The sequence below is a fragment of the Vespula vulgaris genome, chromosome 7 (genome assembly GCF_905475345.1).
Source record: "Vespula vulgaris chromosome 7, iyVesVulg1.1, whole genome shotgun sequence".
In the NCBI taxonomy this organism is placed as follows: domain Eukaryota; kingdom Metazoa; phylum Arthropoda; class Insecta; order Hymenoptera; family Vespidae; genus Vespula; species Vespula vulgaris.
Window position 1 is genome coordinate 7,478,415 of NC_066592.1, and position 24,105 is coordinate 7,502,519.

At 28.3% G+C, this 24,105-nt stretch overlaps 7 protein-coding genes across 14 annotated transcripts; 4 read left to right on the top strand and 3 right to left on the bottom strand.

Moving 5' to 3' along the window:
• Nucleotides 1–345: 345 nt before the first annotated feature.
• Nucleotides 346–2,964, bottom strand: LOC127065014 (CLIP domain-containing serine protease HP8-like). Its single transcript, XM_050996804.1, has 3 exons — nucleotides 2,813–2,964; nucleotides 1,650–2,054; nucleotides 346–1,472 (listed from the first exon to the last, which is right to left on the bottom strand). The coding sequence occupies exons 1-3, from the start codon at nucleotides 2,874–2,876 to the stop codon at nucleotides 763–765; spliced, it is 1,179 nt and encodes a 392-aa protein (XP_050852761.1). The 5' UTR covers nucleotides 2,877–2,964; the 3' UTR covers nucleotides 346–762.
• A 31-nt stretch (nucleotides 2,965–2,995) lies between these two features.
• LOC127065266 (uncharacterized) lies at nucleotides 2,996–7,871 on the bottom strand. Its single transcript, XM_050997360.1, has 8 exons — nucleotides 7,679–7,871; nucleotides 6,609–7,550; nucleotides 4,955–5,027; nucleotides 4,619–4,865; nucleotides 4,281–4,507; nucleotides 4,099–4,197; nucleotides 3,317–3,996; nucleotides 2,996–3,137 (listed from the first exon to the last, which is right to left on the bottom strand). The coding sequence occupies exons 1-7, from the start codon at nucleotides 7,781–7,783 to the stop codon at nucleotides 3,677–3,679; spliced, it is 2,013 nt and encodes a 670-aa protein (XP_050853317.1). The 5' UTR covers nucleotides 7,784–7,871; the 3' UTR covers nucleotides 2,996–3,137; nucleotides 3,317–3,676.
• Nucleotides 5,541–6,274, top strand: LOC127065022 (uncharacterized). Its single transcript, XM_050996821.1, has 3 exons — nucleotides 5,541–5,746; nucleotides 5,831–5,894; nucleotides 5,972–6,274. The coding sequence occupies exons 1-3, from the start codon at nucleotides 5,744–5,746 to the stop codon at nucleotides 6,229–6,231; spliced, it is 327 nt and encodes a 108-aa protein (XP_050852778.1). The 5' UTR covers nucleotides 5,541–5,743; the 3' UTR covers nucleotides 6,232–6,274.
• A 134-nt stretch (nucleotides 7,872–8,005) lies between the features above and the next one.
• On the top strand, nucleotides 8,006–10,999 carry LOC127065008 (DNA replication licensing factor Mcm5). Its single transcript, XM_050996786.1, has 8 exons — nucleotides 8,006–8,260; nucleotides 8,364–8,619; nucleotides 8,742–8,914; nucleotides 9,008–9,342; nucleotides 9,426–9,772; nucleotides 9,840–10,273; nucleotides 10,359–10,630; nucleotides 10,736–10,999. The coding sequence occupies exons 1-8, from the start codon at nucleotides 8,109–8,111 to the stop codon at nucleotides 10,963–10,965; spliced, it is 2,199 nt and encodes a 732-aa protein (XP_050852743.1). The 5' UTR covers nucleotides 8,006–8,108; the 3' UTR covers nucleotides 10,966–10,999.
• A 9-nt stretch (nucleotides 11,000–11,008) lies between these two features.
• LOC127065015 (aldo-keto reductase family 1 member A1-like) lies at nucleotides 11,009–15,602 on the bottom strand. Of its 5 annotated transcripts, none has more exons than XM_050996806.1 (7): nucleotides 15,509–15,602; nucleotides 12,517–12,602; nucleotides 12,232–12,396; nucleotides 11,947–12,150; nucleotides 11,745–11,861; nucleotides 11,266–11,660; nucleotides 11,009–11,147 (listed from the first exon to the last, which is right to left on the bottom strand). In XM_050996806.1, the coding sequence occupies exons 1-7, from the start codon at nucleotides 15,546–15,548 to the stop codon at nucleotides 11,099–11,101; spliced, it is 1,056 nt and encodes a 351-aa protein (XP_050852763.1). In that variant the 5' UTR covers nucleotides 15,549–15,602; the 3' UTR covers nucleotides 11,009–11,098. The 5 variants fall into 5 exon arrangements, with proteins under 5 accessions (XP_050852763.1, XP_050852762.1, XP_050852765.1 ...); XM_050996805.1 differs by lacking the exon at nucleotides 15,509–15,602 and adding an exon at nucleotides 12,981–13,141; XM_050996808.1 differs by lacking the exon at nucleotides 15,509–15,602 and adding an exon at nucleotides 12,677–12,809.
• LOC127065005 (rho GTPase-activating protein 24-like) lies at nucleotides 13,643–18,772 on the top strand. 2 transcript variants are annotated; one of them, XM_050996778.1, is made up of 6 exons: nucleotides 13,643–14,478; nucleotides 14,562–14,760; nucleotides 15,035–15,209; nucleotides 15,286–15,361; nucleotides 15,480–16,180; nucleotides 16,308–18,772. In XM_050996778.1, exons 1-6 carry the CDS (start codon nucleotides 13,783–13,785, stop codon nucleotides 17,659–17,661), a joined length of 3,201 nt encoding a protein of 1,066 aa, XP_050852735.1. In that variant the 5' UTR covers nucleotides 13,643–13,782; the 3' UTR covers nucleotides 17,662–18,772. The 2 variants fall into 2 exon arrangements, with proteins under 2 accessions (XP_050852735.1, XP_050852736.1); XM_050996779.1 differs by having other exon boundaries at nucleotides 14,562–14,724.
• A 1,429-nt stretch (nucleotides 18,773–20,201) lies between these two features.
• LOC127065010 (E3 ubiquitin-protein ligase synoviolin A) lies at nucleotides 20,202–23,620 on the top strand. Of its 3 annotated transcripts, none has more exons than XM_050996795.1 (9): nucleotides 20,202–20,477; nucleotides 20,564–20,656; nucleotides 20,733–20,885; nucleotides 21,050–21,340; nucleotides 21,410–21,624; nucleotides 21,706–21,920; nucleotides 22,021–22,372; nucleotides 22,495–22,745; nucleotides 22,845–23,620. In XM_050996795.1, the coding sequence occupies exons 1-9, from the start codon at nucleotides 20,349–20,351 to the stop codon at nucleotides 22,859–22,861; spliced, it is 1,716 nt and encodes a 571-aa protein (XP_050852752.1). In that variant the 5' UTR covers nucleotides 20,202–20,348; the 3' UTR covers nucleotides 22,862–23,620. The 3 variants fall into 3 exon arrangements, 2 of the variants coding, with proteins under 2 accessions (XP_050852752.1, XP_050852751.1); XR_007781930.1 differs by having other exon boundaries at nucleotides 20,207–20,477; nucleotides 22,495–23,221; nucleotides 23,335–23,620; XM_050996794.1 differs by having other exon boundaries at nucleotides 20,207–20,477; nucleotides 22,495–23,620.
• Nucleotides 23,621–24,105: the final 485 nt, after the last annotated feature.

The following is a 24,105-nucleotide window of genomic DNA, read 5'->3' on the forward strand; positions in this document are numbered from 1 at the left end:
TCATTCTAAATGAAGTATAAATATAATAAACGAAAAAATTAAAGAATAACTGCAAATGAGATAGATTTTTAGAAGAATTTCATCATTTTTAAATGCATACGTTATTATAATTTATTCACTCTTTCGTCACGAAAATCTTATCGATAGATTTTTTAAACATTTCTAATGATCTTGAATTGTACGATAACCTTTCGAAATCTATTTGAAGTCGATTGCTTCGAATGTTTCTTTCTGCTTCGATCTTTCTTTTAATTTATAACTCTTAAATTGTTTCTTACATTTATTAAAGAAGAGAATTTTTAGGTAAAATAAATATAAACATTCTTGGATCGTATTTCCGAAAAATAATAGAAAAAAAGAATTTTATTCTTTCGATGAAGAAGTCAATAGAAACAATTCATTAATAATCCCTAAATTAAAAGAATAATTAATGTAGCAATATATCGCTTGAATATAAATTAAATTCGACATAATCGAGTACATGGTCTATTGTACTTTGGCAGTTTTCTTCTTTACTTTTGTTTTTCTTTTTCATCTCTTTTATTCTTTAGGTATTAAGATTCTTAAAACTAATATAAATGTAATTTCATGTAGAATTATTAAATACGAGAATAAAATTTCTTTTAATTATCGATCGGTTTTAATTGAAGTACATTTTGTGAAGAAAAAAAAAAGAGAAGAAATAAAAAGGATAAAAAGAGAACGAAGAAATTATAAAAAATAGGAAAACGAAAAAGTACAAAAATTTCTCCAATAGTTCTCTTAAGATCTTATCTTACTAGTTATCCATGGAACAAAATCATAAACTTTAGTATAAACACCGGGCCAACCAGGCATACCACAGGGTGTAGGACCAAAAGATACAACTCCTACGGTTACCCATATTCCATCACCATTAGGTAAATTTTCAATGGACATGAGTGGTCCACCTGAATCTCCTCTGCATGAATCTTTACCTTTCTGACCACCGGCACAAATTTGTCCGAAACCGAGTCTGATACCAACTTGATCGTAAGTTCTATCGCAATCATTTTTATCGGTCAAAGGCAATGCTAGTTTCAGTTTTAAGTCTGAGGACGAATTAAACTCCGTTTTACCCCAACCTGCTACGTACATTTTTTGACCAAACGAAGGAGTTCGTGGCAAACAAATTGGCTTTATATATTTTGTCGAGACGATATTCCTTGACAATCTTAATAATGCGATATCATATTTCTGATCTTTCGATAATGGCCTGTATTGTTCATGAACAATTTGTTCTTCGATACCTACTGTGATCGGATCATCGGAGCATATAACTTCGTCTTCCTCTTGAATGCAATCTTTCTCGGAGGAGGTATCGTATTCGCCTAATCGTACGCTTGTTAATGTCCACGTTTTTGGTAAATCCTTACCCTTTAAGCAATGAGCAGCGGTAAGTACATAACGTTCGTTAATCAGGACTCCTCCGCAGGCAGTAGTTCGTCCTCTTGCTAAAATAAGTTATTATAGAAAGATCAACATTTGTTGAGAAGCTAAGCTTCGCAAACCGTTAAATACATTTTTCATATATAATAAGTTAGATCTATAATCGTTAGATCTATATTTGACGTTCACTCTAGATCCTTGTACAATAAAAATATTAATAAGTTTAGCTCTTATTAACTCACGATGTTGATATTCCAATAAAGTCATCCATGGAAATTCGTCAAGGGCGGTACGTGTTCCTCCGATAATTCGAGGTATCAAACTTTTTCCGCATTCGCTTGGTAATAAAGGATTATTAAGTAAATTGCTGATAGGATCCTCTGTTCTTTCTAATCCAGCACGTGTTTCTTCTGTAGGTGATACAGTCCTCGAATAAGAAGGTTGATTTGATTCGTCAAAAGAGAGAGGACAACATACACGAGGATCTTTGCCTTCGAAACCACATTGAGATCGTGTTAGATAATCCACAGTTTCCGTTCGGAGAGGCTTCTCTTGAAGCATAGTCAACAATGGAATACATTGACGGATTGTAATACAATTTCCAGCAACTTGATTTGGCGTGTTACAATCAGATTGTCTTTGAAATTCTATGAAAAAAAGAACATACACACATACACATTATACAATGCTTCAAAAGATCAGAATTTCCAATCTATTTTTAATGTTCTTTATAATAATCTTGATGATGATATGCATATGTGAACTATGTTATAAAAGATATAAAAAATGATGTAACTTGCATCGTCGTAATGTATTTTGTTTTGATAAATAATCAGAATAAAATAAAATAATACTCTTATTTTTTCGATTGCATATAATACATTTAGCATGATTAAGATAGATATTGTTGTAATTACTAACTAGCGTGTTAATTACTAAGAATTTTTCCACAACATCATTTTCATTGTATCCGGCTCCGTACTCATGATTAACCATTCGAAACGATCTTGTCAAGAAGAAAAAAGAACATAAAAGATTATTTAAATCAGTCAATATATCGTATTTGATGCGTTCAAGTATATATAATCATTAGGTACGATTGTGTTTGTTATTGGAAATCGTCGATCATTAAAATTGATGACTTCATAAGCATTCTTTAGATAAACATTTTTATCTTACATTAAACATCTTTTAATAATAATTTTAACCGAATTTTATAAATGACAAAATAATATAATATAACTATAACGTAGTTTTACTACGATTAATGATCAAGCATATCAATATTAATGATATATATATAAGTATATCAGATATTAATGAATCGTTTGATAAGAAGAATAAAAATATGAAAAAAAATAAATAAATAAATAAAATCAAAAAACAAAAATTTTTAATTACTTACGTGCATCAACGATACTAAACTTTGATACATAGAAGATAGCAATTACAGCAACAAAGGAATACATGCTTAATATCGAATCTTTATTAAACGATTAAAAGCAAATAGAAAGTTCCGTGTTCACGAACGACGTTGATGGATCGCGTATCTCGTCGCTAAGCTGGAAGTCTGGGCATCAACTGGCATCGCAAATGATAGAGAGACCGAAGTCATCCATGGTCAACTAGTGTCTCCCACTACAGCATCGTATTTCTGACTAATTGATCTTCGGCCGTTTACGTATTTTACACTTTTTTTTTCAGACGACTTCTGACAATACTTCCTCCTACTATTTAATATATCTTTTTCAAAATTTTATACGAGTAAAAAGAAAAGAAATACCTTTAATGGTAATAAACTATTAATGAACTTTATCAACATTGCAATTAAATAAAACAAAACAAAGTATTTCTTAACTTTTTTCTAACTTCATTAATTATCGAAATAAATGTAAATTTTCGTTCTCACCTCTCTATAATGTAATATTGTTTAGAATAATTAAATTCTGTTTAATTATTCAAAACAATATTTCTACAATTTTATAGATCATCTCTATCAAACGTAAATACATACATACACGTACTTGTTCTAGATAGGAATAGATTAAATTCCCCTGTGATCTTTCCTGGTAATTTTAAGTAGAATTCAAATGACTGGGCATAGACTCTTTTCCAAGGTAAATTACCTACGTATAAAATTACTAGGTATTTCAAAGTAACATTCACAATAAATACGAGAAGTTTAGACTTTTCTAAGGATCCGTCATTTCATTCTATTATGCAATATTAATAATATATCTAAATCTGTATATATCATCCGATGGATATTTCATGAACTAATATTATCAAGTATCCAAGTAATGTAATGAGATATTTTGGTGTAAACACCAGGAGTTGTTGTGGCACCACAATCTTGTACACCAAAAGAAACCACTCCGATGACGTAATATTTTGGTAATTCGTCAATGGTTTCCACTTTCATTAGAGGTCCACCGCTATCTCCGCGACAAGAATCTGCACCGATGACACCCCCAACGCATATTTGTTGATCGCTTATTGAAATAAGTGTTTTAAAAATTTCTTTACATTTTTCCGTTTCTTGGATCGGCATTGTGATCGTTTGAAGCAATTGACTTGTTTTAGAAGTTTCTGTTGTAAATTTAAAATTAATGTATAAAACGAAAAAAAGAAAAAACGTTTATAAAAAAGGAAAGGATGATCTCACTCTCTTAAAAGGAAAAAGACTTTTACCTATATCATATATTCCCCAACCAGCAACTTCCGCCATTTCACCAGTATAATCTTTCTCAATCAAATCACCATGCGGTATACAAATAGGTATTACAAACTCTATATAAATAATTATATTAGATCATAAGATAAACTTTAATATCGACGATGAATTAGTTTAATGAATTAGTCTGTCTACTTGCCATTGTAAATAGCGGGCTTATCCAAATGTATTATAGCAATGTCATTTCTAAATTTCGGATGATCGTAATCTTTATGAACATCGATAGATGCTATTTGAATATTTTGAACTGGTTCGGCACAGTATTCTTTTTCACAATCGGGATCTGTCATCGTGTTATATTCTCCTAATCGGACATTGGTGATTTTAAGCCTTTTCAAATTGTTGAAACAAACAAAATTGACTATATGAAATCATATCAAAGAAAACTATATAGAATGTTCTATTTTAATTGGTTCATGTAAATATCATAAAAATTATGATTAGTGATAATTAAAATGTTAATAAGAAAACATTTACCATTTCGGTAATTGTGTCACACAATGAGCAGCTGTTACTACATTGTATTTATTAATCAAGAAACCACCGCATTTATAATCTACCTTAGAATTTACTGGATTAAATTTAACTGTGATGTATCCTATTCTAGCGAGCCACGGATATGCACCCATATTTGCATTTTTACCACCTATAATACGATCGGTATTGGAACTACCACATTTATCATGATCTAAGAGTAACCAATTTGAGTGATGCACGACGTCAACTGTTAATCAGAATTTAATAATCGCGTTCTTACATATATGTTATTTTTTTATAATTATTTAATAATATAATTAATTATAATTTTCATACCATGTGACGATACAATCAAATCAATGGAAAGACTACCAAAAATACAAATATATAACCAATAAAAAAACATTATCTAAAACAATCAGAACATCCATAAATTATTTATTCTCTTTAATTAATGTAATCTGGTTCAAGTCTTTTGAATAAATAATTAATTGATAAAATTAAAAGAGGTTTTTAATCATTCTTACCTTAAAATGATCTAGTAGAATTCGAATGGAAAAATTCTCGAAGAACGATACCTCGATTATAAAAGCAATCGATCGTTTAAAAGAAAATTAAGTACGAACAGCGGCGATTTGACTTTTGTTTAAATTTCAAACTTATCGGGCTAATAAACGAATGTTGCAATTATACGTCAGTTATTTTTACCTATAAATTATCATTATACTTTTATCTTTGTATTTAAGACCTTTTATTTACAAATTTTTTAAATCATTATAAGATTGAATATTATTTTATAATATATATATATATATGTAATACTATATATATATATACTATATGCGTATTTTAATAAGCATAAGTTACATTAAATATTAAACAAGTGAAGATCTTCAAATATTTTTTTCTTGCCAAACGTCAACGCAATTTATTTATTCGGAAATGGAAAACAATTTTTTTAAATAAATTACGAAAATGATCTTGGAGGACGAAATCTCGATATATTCGTCCTCCTGGCGATTAATGTTTTTATCTTGATCTATTCTATCTGCATCAAAGAAATTCTAAATTAGATAAATATAGAAACTGTTGCAAAAGATTAATGTGAATCTTTTAAAAAAAACTATGGTAAATATGTATTTTAAATATAAGAAAATATATATATATATAAATTTGGTCTAAATCAAATAATTAATTATAAATAATTCGTAGACTTCTCGTCGAAAAATTTGTTGTTGCCCTTATGTTCATAAATGTCAAAAATTTTTTCCTAAAGGTGAGTAAAGTTTTTTTTATTATTGAAGAACTATTATTTTATTCATTTATCGAATGTTTTTCTTATTTAATACTTAGATAAAGCATTGTCCAAAAGTCAAGAAGGATATGTAACAAATGATAATTTCATCCTCATTGGTGCCAAATATATATTAGACTTATATCACAGTACACGTAAAAATATTCTTGCAGATGACTTTTTGAGGTCTGTAGTAGTATCAATAACATTATTTGCAATTGGTACACAGCTTACTAGAGAACTATATACTTCAAAACTTTCACCAATTCTTCGTTGTAATTATAATTTTATTGATACACTCTGTGTAACTAGTTTATAACTTATATTAATTTAATTATCTTACAATCTGTAATTATTCTGTATCTAAGATCATAAACAAAATTTACTATATATTTACTATATGTATGTATGTATGTATGTATGTATGTATGTATATATGTATGTATGTATATATGTATGTATATATATATGTATGTATGTATGTATGTATATATATATATTTATTTACTTATTAGTATTATAAAAAATAATTATTTCAAATTATATGATAATTAAGTAAAATACTTATAAACCACAAATTTCTAATATATAAAATAATGGATTGAATTAATTACTATAAAAATATAATATAAACTATCAATAAATAAATAAGAGAAAGCAAAATTTTATTTATTCTACTATTTCAGTAAATTTTTAGAATTTAGATTCTACTTCTGTAATGTCCATGGAAGTTACAACTTCATTTTTTTCAACATTCTCTATCAGATTATTATTTATTATTAAAACTTCATTCTTTTTATCTACTTTTTCATTGTTAGAATCTACCACTTTTTCTTCACTACTTTCAACTGAAATGTCATTAGTAACTTCATTAGCAACTTCATTCTTTTTATCTACTTTTTCACTTTTAGAATCTACTATTTTTTCTTCATTACTTTCAATTGAAATGTCAGTACATGCATTCATATTTTCAGAAGTAATTGAATCTACAACCTTTGTTTCATTTAGTTTATCATTATCTCTTTCAGTTTCATCACTGGAACGTCCACTATCATTAGATATTTGTTGCTCAAATTTATTAGATTTTGCTGGTTCACTATCTTCTGTATCACTATCATCTGAAGTATCAAGCTCATCAGAATCAATATCTAAATCTAATATTGTTTTCTTCTTATTACTTTTAACTTCTTCTTCACATTTTCTTTTAATACTTGAACCTCCAGCAATAGCAACTTTAAAACCTTCTTCTACTGCATCTCCAATTTTTTCTGTCAAAATTGATCTCTCTTTTTCATAATTTTGATCTTTAAATTCATGCTTTGGTTCTGCACAAAGCCTCTCTAACTTTTTCTTTTTACGTTCTGCTGCTTCTTCTTTACGTTTTGCTTGCTTTTCAATCCAAGCTTTAAGTCTTTTCTCTTCATTTATATCTCTTAATCTACGCCCACTTAAATCTCTACAAGCCTCGCGATTTGTAGTTTTTTCAATTTGAGCACCTATGGCCCGTAACATGGAACCAAAACCACCTTTTCCACCCAATAATTTTGGAATAATAGTCGCACAGCCATCCAAGAATATATCACTTTCATTAATAATTCGGCCATTATGAACTATATAAAAATTTTTTCTTGGTAGACCCTTTATAAAAGTAAAGCATTATACATAAATTAATAATAATAATTTACTTATAAGTTATCTCTGGGACAAAAATTTCAAGAATGACGATATACTCAATTACAAGGTTAGATTTTATATTTTTTACTTACAATTATTTCTTCAAATTGCTCCCATATTTTGCCGACTGAGAACGATTCATCACTAACAAATATTTGTTCTGAAGATCTTCCAGTACAAATTTGTACATTTATCATGTTTATATTTCACTTACTTTCGAAGATCTATAAAGAAACAACGCAATTCTTGTAATGGATCACGATATATTAGTAGAAATAATAATATCACCTCGATTTATCACTGCGCCACCTAGCCTTACGGGATAAAATTAAAATTGTGAAATCCGACCAATGAAATACTACTTTAAAATAAATAATACTTGAGAAGCGACCTCTATATAAATTTTCTAATATAATGCTATAGGGCGGTTTGGAAAATAATACGACTCTTTCCCGCCAAATTTATTGCAGCAAATGGCTGTAATAATTTAGTTTTAACCATAAACGGTATTAAGTATTTAATATGGAAGGTTTTGACAATCCAGGTATATTTTTTTCAGATAATTTTTCTGTAAATGAAGCTTCTGAATCTCAAGGTAATTTACAAGCTTCTAAAAAGAAATTCAAAGAATTTATCAGACAATTTCATGAAGGCAATTTTAATTACAAATACCGGTACATAATTTATATGATTATTTTATGAATAATTACTTTCATTTTTAATAATTTATGAAATATCAAATCGATGTGTATCTATTATTTTTTAATTTTATATCAGAGATACTCTCAAAAGAAATTATAATCTTGGTCAATACTACCTTGAGATCAATTTAGAAGATTTGGCAGCTTTTGATGAATCTCTTGCTGAAAAAGTTCATAAACTTCCAACGGAATATCTATCAATCCTTGAAGAAGCTGCACAAGATGTTGCTGATGAGCTTACAGCTCCTCGTCCTGAGGGAGAAGAAAAAGTTGAGGAAATACAAATACTTTTATCGTCTGATGCAAATCCAAGTTCTTTAAGAGGCATGAAGGTAATTAGTTATCTATAGAATAATCTGCAAAATAGTGACTATTATTTTTTATTATTTTTAACATAAAAAAGTAAATATATTTTCTTGATGTTTCTTATATAAAATATTTTATATCTTCATAGCCAGATATTGTATCAAAACTTATAAAAATTCCTGGTATTGTTGTTTCTGCTTCTGGAATTAGATCTAAAGCAACAAAAATTGCAATACAATGTCGTTCATGTAGAGTTGTGCAAACTAACATTGCCATTAAACCAGGATTAGAAGGATATGCTCTGCCAAGAAAATGTACTACGTATGTATTCTTCAATACAAAATATTATCTCTCCTATTTTCATTCCTATATTGATGGAATATAATCTCAAATAACATGAATATTATCTTTTAGAGAACAAGCTGGTAGACCAAAATGTCCATTGGACCCATTTTTTATAATGCCAGATAAATGCAAATGTGTTGATTTCCAAGTTTTAAAATTACAAGAATTACCAGAACACATTCCACAGGGTGAAATGCCAAGACATCTACAGTTATATTGTGATCGTTATTTATGTGATAGAGTTGTACCTGGAAATAGAGTTCTTATTCTCGGTATATATTCCATTAAAAAAGTTTCCAAAACAGGTGAAAGAGGAAACAGAAGAGATAAAGCTTTAATTGGTGTGCGAGCACCTTATATAAGAGTTGTGGGTATTTTTGTTGATGGAGAAAACACAGGAAGTGGTAAAATATGTTATTATTATAAAAATCTTAATCTTAGTTTAAAACTTTTTTCTTACCAAATTATATTAATATATCACTTTTAGGTGTACAATCATGCATTACGTCGGAGGAGGAAGATTTATTCAGACGTTTAGCAGCTGATTCAAATTTGTATGAAAGAATTGCAAAAAGTATTGCACCCAGTATTTTTGGTGCAATGGACATTAAGAAAGCAATTGCATGTTTATTATTTGGTGGTTCAAGAAAAAGAATGCCTGATGGTTTATGTCGAAGAGGAGACATTAATATTTTAATGTTAGGTGATCCAGGTACTGCTAAATCACAATTATTAAAATTTGTAGAGACAGTTGCACCAATTGGTGTATATACATCTGGTAAAGGAAGCTCAGCTGCTGGTCTTACTGCATCCGTATCTAGAGATTCTATTACAGTTAGTACCAATAATATACGACTAATACACCTCCTTTTTTTTTGTTTAATACTTTGATCATTTGTAGAGGAACTTTATAATGGAAGGTGGTGCTATGGTATTGGCGGATGGTGGTGTTGTTTGCATAGACGAATTTGACAAAATGAAAGAAGATGATCGAGTCGCAATTCATGAAGCTATGGAACAACAAACCATATCGATTGCAAAAGCAGGCATAACAACGACTTTAAATACAAGATGTTCTGTATTAGCAGCTGCAAATTCTATTTTTGGCCGATGGGATGATATAAAAGGCGAAGAAAATATAGATTTTATGCCAACTATTCTTTCTCGTTTTGATATGATATTCATTGTTAAAGATGAACATGAAGAGAACAGAGATATTACATTAGCTAAGCACGTTTTAAATATACATACTAATGCTGGTCAATTAACTGAGCAATTGATAGAAGGAGAACTTCCATTACATGTACTCAAAAGATACATACATTATTGTAGATTGTAAGATTATTTTTTTACTACTTTTTTTATATTACAAACAACATGAACACATTATATGATTAATGTAATTATGTGTTTTCTACAGAAAATCTGGTCCAAGACTTAATAAAGAAGCAGGTGAAAAACTAAAGAATCATTATGTAAGAATGCGTGCTAGTACAAGAGAGCATGAAAAAGGAAGTGAAAAACGATTATCCATACCAATTACTGTCCGTCAATTAGAAGCTGTTATAAGAATTTCTGAAGCTTTAGCAAAAATGCAACTTCTACCTTTTGCTACTGAAATTCATGTTAATGAAGCTCTAAGATTATTTCAAGTTTCTACATTAGATGCCGCTATGTCTGGTTCATTAGCTGGTAAGATGTGTTTGTGTAACAAATATCTATTAATTATTAATTAAAAGTCAGAAAATTATTTTTATAATATACGTATCCATAATATTAATACATTATGTTGTACAGGTGCAGAAGGATTCACTTCAGAAGAAGATCATGAGATATTGTCTCGCCTTGAAAAACAATTAAAAAGTAGATTCCCTATTGGAAATCAAGTCTCAGAACAAAACATTGTTAATGACTTTCTTAAACAAAAATATCCAGAACGTGCTATTTACAAAGTTATACACACGATGATTCGTCGTGGAGAGCTTCAGCATCGAATGCAACGAAAAATGTTATACAGGTTATATTAAAATATAAAAAAAAAAGCTTTCATTGTATAATTAATTTTGTGCATTTTGTTCAATACTCCATACAATTTACTCTTTTATTTTTTTTTATATAATTCTATATTTTTAAATTATATAACAAGAGCAAATCCTTTGCTCATGATGTCAACTCAGTTTTAAATGGATAAAGTGGGTGCTTTTCAACCCTAAAATAAAAATAAGAATGAAAATATATGGAAAAAAAAAAAAACAAATTTATTGTGCACAAATTATTTCAAATAATGAAACATTGAAGAATTATTAAAGTTACGATTTATTACTTACCCTTTGAAAAATAGGAAATTGAATATTCGGCCATCTGTACCTTTGTCTAAAGCATTTAAAGTATTTATATCTTCTTCTGTTAAAACGAAATCAAAAATATTGATATTGGATTTAATTCTATCTTGTGAAGAACTTTTTGGAATAACAATAATTCCTTGTTGTACCAAATGTCGTAACAACACTTGTGCTGTTGTTTTTTTATATTTATTAGCCATTTCAAGTACAACAGGATGTCCAAGAAGATCAGGAAAGTTTTCTGTACTATAATTATATTTTGTTTGAAAATGGAATTTAGCTCCAGGTGATGCTAATGGGCTGTAAGCTGTTACATGTATATTGTGCTTTTGACAAAATTCTCTTATTGGTTTCTGTTGTAGATATGCATGCAATTCAACCTATTAAAAAAAGATATTTACATTGACTATTCTTTTTGATCATAAAATTATATAATAAGTTCATGATATCAACAACATGTATACCTGCAAGTTGGTTGGTTTTATTTGTGCATTTTTATATACTTCTAATATTTGTGCTTCATTAAAATTACTTAAACCTATAGATTTAACAAGTCCTTTTGCTACTTGTTTTTCCATTTCCTAAAAATGTAAATTAATTATAATATTATTATAAGCAAATGAAGGGAGAAGGACCTGTATCTGTAATATCAATTGCATGTTATACCTTCCATACAGAAACTGGATCCGTATCTAAATCAAGTATGTAACTACCGTCTTCTAAAGTTGCAGGAGCATATACATTTTTATCTAATATAAAGGCAAATGGCATGTGGATCAAATACATATCCAAATAATCTAAGCCAAGACGTTCTAATGATAATTTAAGAAATTTTTCAACGTCTGATGGTCGATTACCATAATGGGGTAACTATAAAAAAGATAATATATTTTCTAATAAAATTATTAAAAAATATAAAAATCTTATTCTTTTTATATACAATTCAATTACCTTTGACGTAATAAAAAGTTCTTCACGTTTACCACCTTTATTAAACCAATTATTTAAACTTTTTCCAATTGCTTCTTCGTTATTGTAATTAAATGCAGTATCAATATGTCTGTAACCACATTCTAAAGCAGTCCCAACAGCAGCTTCAATTTCTTCAGGTTTAGCCTTGTAAATGTAATAAAAGAGAAGATATATTTAGTTTGTAAATAAATGATTATAATACATTTTTTCTATTATATTAATTATTAAAAATTTTGTTTATATAAAAAGTTCTTATTTCATCACCTGCCATGTTCCTAAACCTACAGTAGGCATATCATGACCAGATGATAATTTTACAGAATGCATATTTGGTCTTCTACAGTTGAGATCTGGAAATAATGTTTAGTTACGTTATACAATTCATAGGAAGATATGTTATGCTTTAATTTTCTACAGAATATACTGTTTTCAATAAATAATTTTTGATGATATTAATATTAAGCAAACACGCAATTAGTTTTCTAAGTACTACTGATATTTCGGTAAAGACTGTTGCTAAAGTTAGACCTGTCCCTCTTTTCTCACATATAGATTGCAAGCAGTATATGCAGAGTATTACATATATATGTAGTTCAATGTATAAGTATCGATTTGCAGCTTGTCTTGCGCATGAAACTATTGAAATTAACGTCTGGCAAATGCATTTTCCGTGACAATAAACGTTCTCTTTTGTAAAGCAAATTATTAAAAGAAAATTATTTAATTACCGTACGATAAATTAGTGGTGAAATGAATGCTCCTATGAAATGTTTTAACAAATTGCACTTTATATAAGATTTTTAAAGGATTTGTATTAACAAATTTGTTTACGAAGAAAGTTTGAAAGCATAAAATTGAATATCGGTAGTTCATTGTTACAAAAAAAAACAAATTGTAAACGAACTATTAAACTACAGACAAGATTATAAAATAGTAAGATGTCCACTGATTATTTTACAACTCTTCAACGATAGATTACAATGAAGAGAGAAAAAGAGAGAGAGGAGAGGAAGGCGGGGGAGTTTAATATTCCTTTAATACTATTTTTAAATTAAAAAATATATTCTATTACCATAAAAATATGAGATTATGACAAATACGTAATGGAAGTTTCTCCCGCGGCGATATAGATGGCAGTGTTAGTCATACGTACACATGACCTACGTCATAAGTATATTCGATAAACGACAACTTCACTCAACTGTAATAGTTAGAATTAAAACGATTGTTTTTTATTTCTTCAAGTATTAAAAAAATTATAATTACATATTGAGAGTAATAATTAATATATTGGAATTATATATCAAATACAAATATTTTTTTCGATATATTTTCTGATGAGTAACAAAAATAATTATCATTGTTAATTCTGCGACTATATTCATTTTGAATTATATCGAAAACTGTTTATCAGTACTGATTCGTACAAAGTGTAATACAATGTAAAATTGAAATATATTTTTATATTTATGTGTGAAAACTTTATATTGTACTTTTGTGCAGAATAGTAAAATAATTCCAACATCAAATATGTTGATTTATGATGTTCTACATAAAGAAAAAGTGTATGAAATCGTTATTAACGATCTCAGAAACATCGGGATAAAATATCGCTTTAAAAAGAATGCGATTAAAACAGATAAATTTGAAAGAAGTAAAAATATTTCAAAGAAAGTCTTCAGAACACCTTTATCATATCAACCATTAGATGTTGTTAATCTATCATCAGGTGGCATAGTTCATGTGCCTGTATTCGTCAGTCAGGCATCTGCATTTCTTGAAAAACATATAACTCAAGAAGGTTTATTCAGAAAAGCTGGATCTCATATGAGACAGAAAGAATTAATGGCATATTTGGATAAAGGTTCTTTATTAGGAGAAAAAAACCATGCGATTGATGTTGCTAATTGTTTAAAAACGTTCTTCAGGGATCTTCCAGAGCCACTAATTCCATATACATATCATGATTTATTTTTACACTGTGCAATGTTAAAAAACCACCGTGTTCAAGCATTGTTATTAGCTTGTGTATTGTTACCACCTTATCATTTAAATACTTTAGCATTCATAATGGAATTTTTAAAAAAGGTATCTCTTTATGAGAAACAAAACAAAATGAGTATTGATAATTTAGCGAAAGTTATTGGTCCTAATATTATGCCTTTAAGAGAAGTTACTATGATGGCAGTTCAAAGCAGACTTGAATTGCATTTAATTATTGTGAAGGTAATATATTAAGTTTTTTAAAGTTCTGGATTGAAATTATAAAAAAAAATAAATACATGCTGAAATATTGATCTTTTTTCTAGATTTTAATAGAAAATGCTGAAAATATTGGCGTTTTACCAGAGCATATAACACATCTTATTTTATCTGAAGTAATTGGTAGCATTGATAACGAATTGGATCTATCAGATTCACAACTACATGGAAAATTGAAGAAAAAGAAATATCGCAGTGGAAGTCTTACGCGTAAGCCACATCTAAGTGCCTCTAACCTGAATCTAAGTATGTCTATATAAACCTAACATATCTATTCACATACTCTATATAGAAGACTAATTTTTTATTTATCTTTCAACAATTAACAATACTAACCCTCATACATTATAATAAAGAGCTTTACTAGATTGATCTTGTAAATACATGTGTAAAGATACTAACAATATCTTAATTTGAATCTTTGCTAACATGACTATGGATTGAATTGTACATAGTAGAAATAAATATTGTTTATGTAATTTATATTATCTAATGTAATTTCATATTACATTTTGTATAGGAATGCTCCATGGTTTAAAGAAGATAGTTGGAAAAAGTAATTCACCTATAAATGCAGAAATAAACGAGAATCAAGATTCTGTTACAAACTCAAATATGACATGTACATCATCCACTAAATCTACAAAGAAAAGGAAAGTCATTGAATGGCTAGATCCACAAAGTACTAAAAAAAAGTATGTATGAAAAAAAATATTCAGAGAATTTTTACTTATAAATAAGTGTACTATAGTCTACAATCTCATATTTTAGGAGGATTAGTGACAAAATAGAAAAATCTAAAAAAACTGGTTTGAGTATAGATCGTTTTGTATCAAAAAATAAACAAGTAAGTATAAATTAATAAATAATACTTAATAATATTTTTATTATGCTATAATTTAATCATTTTATTTAATTTGTATCTTTCACATATTTAGATTTACATACTCTCCTTGATATTTCAGAAGGTAGATTCAAGTTCAAGTATACTTACATTTAATCCATATGCTGATAGACGGTGGAGTTTGGCACATAATTCTCCTATATCATTTGAACAGCGCAGAACAAATAGTGATGGTTCATTGCATCTAAAAAAGTCAATATTAAAAGAAACAGAAACTTCGAATTCTAATAATCGTAACAATTATAGTGATGTATTTGTTGATGCTGATATCAATTTATCAGATTATAATAATGAACAAGTATCATTAAAAAAGGAAGACAATAATACTGATAATCACTGGCATCTTAAATTTAATAAGAGTTCAGAGAAATTAAAACATACGAATAAACATTCAGAGACATCTATAGAAACAGCAGTAACAAAAGATGAATGTGAAGAATATGTAAGGATACCAAAGAGTGAATATGAAGAAATAAAAAATAGAGTTTCTGCTATCGAATCTCGTATATCGCAAGAATTTGGATATATTGATGATGTAAGAAATGAAAGTTTGGTAGAAAATTCTGTAAATAAAGTACAAACAGAGTATGAAAAAACGTTGGAAGAAGCAGGTATAAAAAATATTGTGACAGCCGATCATTTAGCAAGAAAACTTGGTAAAGAGCTAAAAATCAGAAGATCGAGTGAACGTAAAGTAATAAGATCCCCAAGTGCTCGAAAAATAGGAAGTTTACGAAGACGATCGCAAGAAAAAATTAAAAGGTAATTATAGCATATATACAATATATATATATATATATATATATATACGTATACACATATGTATATAAATGGCAAAGTATATCAAATAATTAATAGAAAACATTAATCATAACTTTTTCATTTGTAGTAAATGTATTAATCGTACCGATTCATGGCATGCATCTCAAGAGTGGCAACATAAATATAGAAATCAATCTAATGAACAAGAGTTAGTTTGTCTTGCAAATGAAGATCCAGATATAGCTGTCAAGCTAACAAAACAAGTATCAAGTTTGAGAAATGATTCATTATGCACTTCAGAGACAAATACAAGATTGGAATTATTACAAAAACAGTTAAATGCCCTAATTTCTCATACAACAGAACATACAAGAGATTCACTAACTGATGATGAATCAATTATTAAAGACATTAATATGCATACACCAAAACAAAGTCCTTTAAAGTTCTCCGTTCGTAGAGCATCGTCTTTTCATGGCAATGAGTTTATAAACAATTCATTTTACTTTAATCGAAAAGTCAAAGAATTGAAAAAAACCAATAGCCAACAAAATGTCTTTTTAAATAATGATTATCAAGATAGACAAAACAACATACCTCAAAATTGGAAAGAAACATCGATTTCTTGGAAGGATGCAGGTGATTATTTCAAATCTACTGTTCAGATACGTACGCCAGTTCCTCAAACGGGTCGAGCATCTGTTGCTAAACTTAGAACTCAAAATGCTGGCATGGTGTTAGCTAAAGCAAAACTATTTGATGAAAATACAATAAAGGTATCTACGTGTACGTTTGATAATGGTCAAAATCAAAAAGGTTATGTAGTAAATACAAACAAAAAAGAATTGGCAAAAGAATCTAAAAGTGAAAAAATAAATAACATGAATATAGAAAAGTCATGTTGTGATTTGGAAACTAAACGTAATATTTCAATGCACAAAAGACTTGAAAGACATTCAAGAAATAGAGATTTGACTCAATTTCAATCATCAAAAATTTCTTTAAGAAATAAGAATAATTCAATGGATATATCATTAGAAATAAATGAAGAAGACTTTGAAAAACATTATAATAGACGACATTCTGAAAAATATAATCAAAATTTATTAGAAAAAGGTAATAAATCACCAATGCAGAAATCGTACTATTCAAATGATCAAAACAATAGAGAAAAAAAGTGTAGTCCTCAAAAAGAAAATATAGTGATAAGAAGTCCTTCGATATTGAAAAACACATCTACAAACAAAGTAGATGAGGAATCAAATGTGAATATTTATAAGTCTGAAAATGGAATATGTAAAACTCCACGTATCAAAAGACCATTAGCTATTAAAACGCCTAAAAGTTCTAAATCTCTTGTGAGACGTCCTCCAATAGATACACGTAGAACACCTTTGAAAGCTATTGCACATTTAGAAGTATCAAAATATCAAAGTCCGAAGCGTATTTCAAAACCTAAAAATTTAATGAATGAACATTAAGTACTAAGTTTTCGATAGAAAACTATAATAATGAATGCTTCCAATATGTGGCCATATATGTGTGTAAGATTACATCCAGAAAGCTTTGTATTTAGAATTATTTTAAAATCTTGGATTTTGAAAATTTCTAAAAGCTAGTCATCTACAATTGCTATATCGTGAAGGTATTACTAACCAAGTTCAAAATAGATGTCACACAGTCTATTATACATATAAAAATTTATTTTTTGTAATTGTATGCATAAATATAAACCATAGATGTAAGTCTAAATAATTTGTTCTTTAAGGAAATATTTAGTCTTATTTTATTTATTAACATAGTTTTGTATAATACTGTACTTTTATACTGCATTTACTATTTTGTATATCAATTTTCTGAAAAGTGTTAATAAATTGATATAATATAAAAGAAAATCTGTGAAAATGGATGTCAACTATAAATTATAAACTTTACATAAATTGTACTTTCATAAAAACATCTTATACTTGATGAAAATAATTCACGTGATACAATAATGTACACGTAAACCGTAAATGACCAATCACATTGCGCCGTTTGTCTTTTATATCTATAACTGTTCATCACTTTTAATTCGTAGCATATGCGACTACAGCGACAAGCGTGGGCAAAATATGAACTACAAACGCAAAAGTACTGTCCCCATTGTACGCCTATTATATCGGTGTATAAATTGTGTAGGTTATATTTCTTTGATGCGTAATTCAATAATCGAGTTAGTGTAACAAAAATTTTTGTATGCTCCGTGTACATTATACATTGTTTAAATTATTATAAAATTATCGAATAAACATTTCTTAAGGTTAGCCTTATGAAAAGAGAAGATTTCGATGTTACTCGTCGGAAGGCGAAAGAAAATTAATTCGATAACTATCCAAGTCAATAAGAAGTTTGTTTTCGTTGATATTAGATGAAGTCAACGACTGCAAGTTCAAAATTTAATTATGTCGGAATATTAGGTTACATTAATTATTTTATATTTAACGTTTATTATGAGCTATATAGTGTTTAAGCAAATATACTGATTTTATAATTATAAATTGTTATATAACTATTAATAACTAATATAGTTCACTATAATATTATACATATCTTAAATGAATGTTGAATAATCGAAGGAATTATTTATTCCAATCTGCGAAATAGGAGAGCTGCGATGTTTCCTACTTGAGATTTAACGTTAGACTGATTGTTTGTTACCTATCAAAGTTACTGAAACCTTTCTTCCTCTTCGTTATTGTTTACATCATTAACCGATAACGACAACGACAATAAAATTTGTATACTAATGAAAAGTATTGATTATTCGAGCTTACTTGTATAGAAAAAGAAAACACATGTTTACTTTTCGAAATATAACTAGCTTATTTTGTTTATAGCATTTGTCTTCAACGATTTAAACTTGAAAATTTAAGGAGCTCATGGATAGTGTGGAAACGAATTTGTGTTTTGGTTTTTATAAAAATGATATAGAAATCTAAATGCTTGCGTTAAATTATTCTGAACGTTTTTGTTGAAATTCTTAGATTACTCTTAGGTATATAAAGTATATAAAGAACTACACAGTTTTCTAAAATTTAACAATATCTCAAAAACAAACCTATTGGCACGAATGAGTGAACACGTATTTCCTTATTTTTACTATAGAATCATCTATCTAAAATTCATGAAAATACCCGAATGAATTACAGTACTTTCTCCGTGTGAACATTGCGAAAAGTGTTTTTTTGAATTTGGAATGGATCAAGAAAATATGAGCCTCGGTTACGTAAACAAACAAACAGACATTGCATTGTATACTTCACAGAGAAACAAATGCGTATCGGTCAAGCATTTATATGTAATTAGAAATGGGAATACGAGCTTCTTTTTTTTGTCGCAAAGTTCAAGGGGCGCCACTATACGGAACGTTTTTTTCACGAACAATGTCGAAAACAGCGCGTTTACATCACAGTGAATGAAAGCGTAATTCTTGACTGATTCTGATGAACGAGGTCTCATTTTAAAGACGAAGGTTTAATCAAGAACATGACTTTTTCGAATTTTGGAAAAAACTTTATCTTTATACATAAACTATTCTTGAAAAAACATTATGTTCTTTTCGAAGAAAATAAAGCTTTCTCAAAAATTCGAAAAAGCCATGTCTTCACTTGAATTTTCATCTTTAAAATGAAACCTTGTTCATTAAAATCGATCATGAATCACGCCTATACTCATCGTTGGCGCAAACCGTTAATAAAACCAATACAATGTGATGACAGACTTAATGTACTATCAGTTCGAAAACGTTTAAAAATATATTGTTTCTTTTCAATACTATATTTACATATTCTATAATTAATATTTGTAATATATAATTGTATACGAGTGCACGTTAATAAATCTATAATTTGTTTATGTTAAAAAGAATTATTATTTATAAATAAAATATTATGTATATTATTATAGAAAAATCGTATTTCGTTATAAGGTTTGGTAGAATCTTGTTGCGTGTAAACGTAATATTGGATAGTTGTCAGTAACACCGTTTTGATAACAGCGCCTTGATAGATACAGCTGTTGAAACTGGTTGAAACGTAAATTTTTAGTGCTTAAGTGTCATTGTATCTGTTTTTTTTTTTTTGGTAAAAACGTAGCCCTCGGGCTGAAAAATATTACGGTTATAAAAATGAGAGAAGCTGGGATAATGTTAATAAGTGCTGCATTAACGTGCGCCGTAATTGGCAATGCTTATTATCAAAGAAAACAATTTTATCCGACGGTAGTCCACATAACCAAATCAAACCCGAGCATGACTGTAAGTTATCATAAATCTTTTCAACAGTTTTCATAATTTTATTAATAATTATGTATTCTTATTGTTTTGTAATAATATTTATTTAGGTAATTTACGCTCAAACATTGATACTCGTTTTCATGGTAAATGCATTCCTTAGGAAGTTATTTTTTGGTACTTTACGTGCTGCTGAACTCGAGGTGAATATGGAATATAACTTATATTTTTTATCACTTTTATACAGTATGGGATTAACGGATTGATCATTATTTCTAGCATTTGGTAGAGAAAGTATGGTATGCAGTAACTGAGACGTGTTTAGCTTTTACAGTGTTTAGGGACGATTTCAGCCCAAAATTTATAGCATTATTTACACTTTTATTATTTCTTAAATCATTTCACTGGTTAGCCGAAGATCGTGTTGATTACGTAAGCGTTTTATCTTTTTTATATTTCTTAATATAAATTATTTCTGTGAACGTACAATTAAGGATATAAAACTTTATTCAGATAATTAATAATATTTAAACATTTATAAAATAATATATATTTTGCATATAAAAAAATTTAATAGTTTGTTATTAATTTTATAGATGGAAAGAAGTCCAGTGATAACATGGCTGTTTCATCTTAGAGTTGTGACTTTATTAGGACTTCTATTTTCCATTAATTTAACAATGATTCATTATGCATATTATACAACTGCTACGAAAGGTCCTTCAGTACAACTTGTATTTGGATTTGAATATGCAATTTTATTGACTTGTGTAACAAATATTATTCTAAAATATGCATTGCACACAATAGATTTGCAAAGTGAAAATCCATGGGACAATAAGCCAGTATTTTTATTATATACAGAATTGGTTATTGGTTTATTAAAGGTATAGTAAAATATGTACCTTCATATTATTTTTATTATATATAATACTATATAATCCAATTATTTTTAGGTCACTTTATATGTTGCTTTCGTAACTTTAATGATAAAACTGTTTACTTTACCTTTATTTGCACTTCGTCCTATGTATTATACAATGCGTGATTTTAAAAAGGCATTCCATGACATTGTAATGTCACGCAGGGCTATTAGAAATATGAATACTCTTTATCCGGATGCAACGCCTGAAGAATTAGCAGCTGCTGATAATGTATGCATAATTTGTCGGTAAGTTAATATTACATAATAATTTCAGCATTCTTTAATAATATATTTTGTTATAAATATATATAAGAAAGTTTTTTGCAGAGAAGAAATGGTAGCAGCAAGCAAAAAATTGCCATGTAATCATATTTTTCATACTGCATGCCTTCGTTCTTGGTTTCAACGTCAACAAACTTGTCCAACATGTCGTTTAAATATTTTGAGACCAACTACAAATAATACAGAGACAAGACAACAAAATCCACAACAAGGTCAACAAGCTCCCCAACCTCCTCCAGCAGCAGGATTAAATCCACAAGGTATATAATGATAATTTATTTTTAATTTAAGATTAATATTCATGATATTATACATCATGAATTAAAGTAAAATTTTAATAATATTCATGATGTTATATAGGCCAGGGCTTCCAATTGCCAGGTTTTTGGGCTGGATTACAAGCTCCAAATATGATGCCACAACAACAAGGTCAAAATAATGCTGTAAATGTTCCTTTGACACCATTCCAGAATTTACCAACTGGAAGTGTACCGATTTTTGCTCCACCATTTTCTTCTATGGTACCATTGCCACCTATTCCTACACCTCCACCTAATTTAACAGAACTTACTGAAGATGAACTCAGAGCAATGGAGGGTAATTTACGACAAGCGGTAGAAGCAAGAATACGAACATTACAGAAAGTACAACTGTTGTTAGATGCTGCTAATGCTATGATGAACCAATATCAAGCAGCAGCTGCTACTGTTAAGTCAGTATAAATACAAACTAACTGTTATTCCAAAAATAGAATAAATATTATATTAGTAATTTTTTTTCTATTATCATTTATAAAATAGAGATCAATAATTATCAATTTATTTTATGTTACAGCATCCCTTCTACTACAACAGAACAAAATATAAATGCTCCAAATATGGCTACAAACCAAGAAAATACATGGCTAGCTAGTACAAATGAAGGTGGGAGTTCTTACACTGTAATAGATGCAAATATTTCTGTTCCAGACACAGTTAATGATAATACAGTTAGTCAATCATGCACAAGAAATATTGAAATAGCTTCAGAAACATCATCGAGAGCTGAAACAGAACCCACGAATGAGCAAGAAATGTTAAGGAGACGTAGGCTACAGAAATTTTCAGCTCAGAACACAACAGAATAAGTAGTTTTTAAACTATGTAACAAATTAGTTTTTGATTAATGCCTGTTCTCAATTACAGATATGATCAATGATTGAAGGATATCTGTTTGAATATAGACTGCAACTATGAAATAAATTATTAAGAGTGGGTACATAAATACAGAAAAAAATTTACAATTTTGCGATTCCTTGGAAGAACAATGTACAATTAAAACCTGTCAATGTGTTCTTGGATATTAATATATATTATAGGCAGTGATCATTTAATTTTGTCCTGAAATAAACATTTTTTATATGTGATATCATTTTCTGTTATTATGATTATATATTTATACTATACATACATAAAATGAAAATGTACAGATGTGATCACTGCAACAGATTTCTAATATCTTATGTGGTTTTCTTTAATATACATTGATAGTAAAATTGGACAAAACTGATTGAACTATTAAGGTATTGTTTTATTCCCACTGTATCTATTAAATTCTTATTATAAACCTAACATATTATTCAGAGATATACTTTTTCCTATTAATCCAACTATTTTAACAATTTATAATTCATAGATGTAAATATATGTAAAAGTTGAAACTACTATAAATATTGACATCTGCCTATGTAATATGTAGGCCTGCACAATGCTTTAGGTATTATCAGGATACATTATTTCTCTATGAAGTTTGACACAGATTAAATATTTGTGCAACGAGGCATTATAATTACACAAATTGTATAATGGATTATGTATATTTGTTTATATTTTTTCCAATTATCATGAACATAAAAACATTACTGTATGTTACCATAGTGACTACAAATTAACAATAAATAATAATCAATATATGTAATAAATTAATTATGTTATAGATTTCCCTTTACAATATATAATTATTTAGTATAAATGAACAAAATAAAGTATTGTGTATATATATATAATGGAAATTACAATTTTAATAGAAATTGTTATAACCTTTGCATGACACGTGTGCATACATGATTTGTAATTATGGTGAACATAATCTGAATATTGCGATAATAAGAAATATTTTCACTTCAAGAGTATATTTAATATACTATTGCACAATATTAAACGATGTTCATAATTATTAATGAGAATTTCAGAAAGGATTACGCAAAAGCCCATAGGTGCTGTACATTGAACTTTATTGATCCGACAATATGCTACGTTGGATAACGATTATAACCTATTCTTATACATCCAAAGATGCAACATTTATTTCTATATATGAACATCAAAATAATAGATCTGTTCGTTTTTAACAAACGAAGAAAATATTTTAATTATAATTTTCATTTGGTAATAATACATACAATGT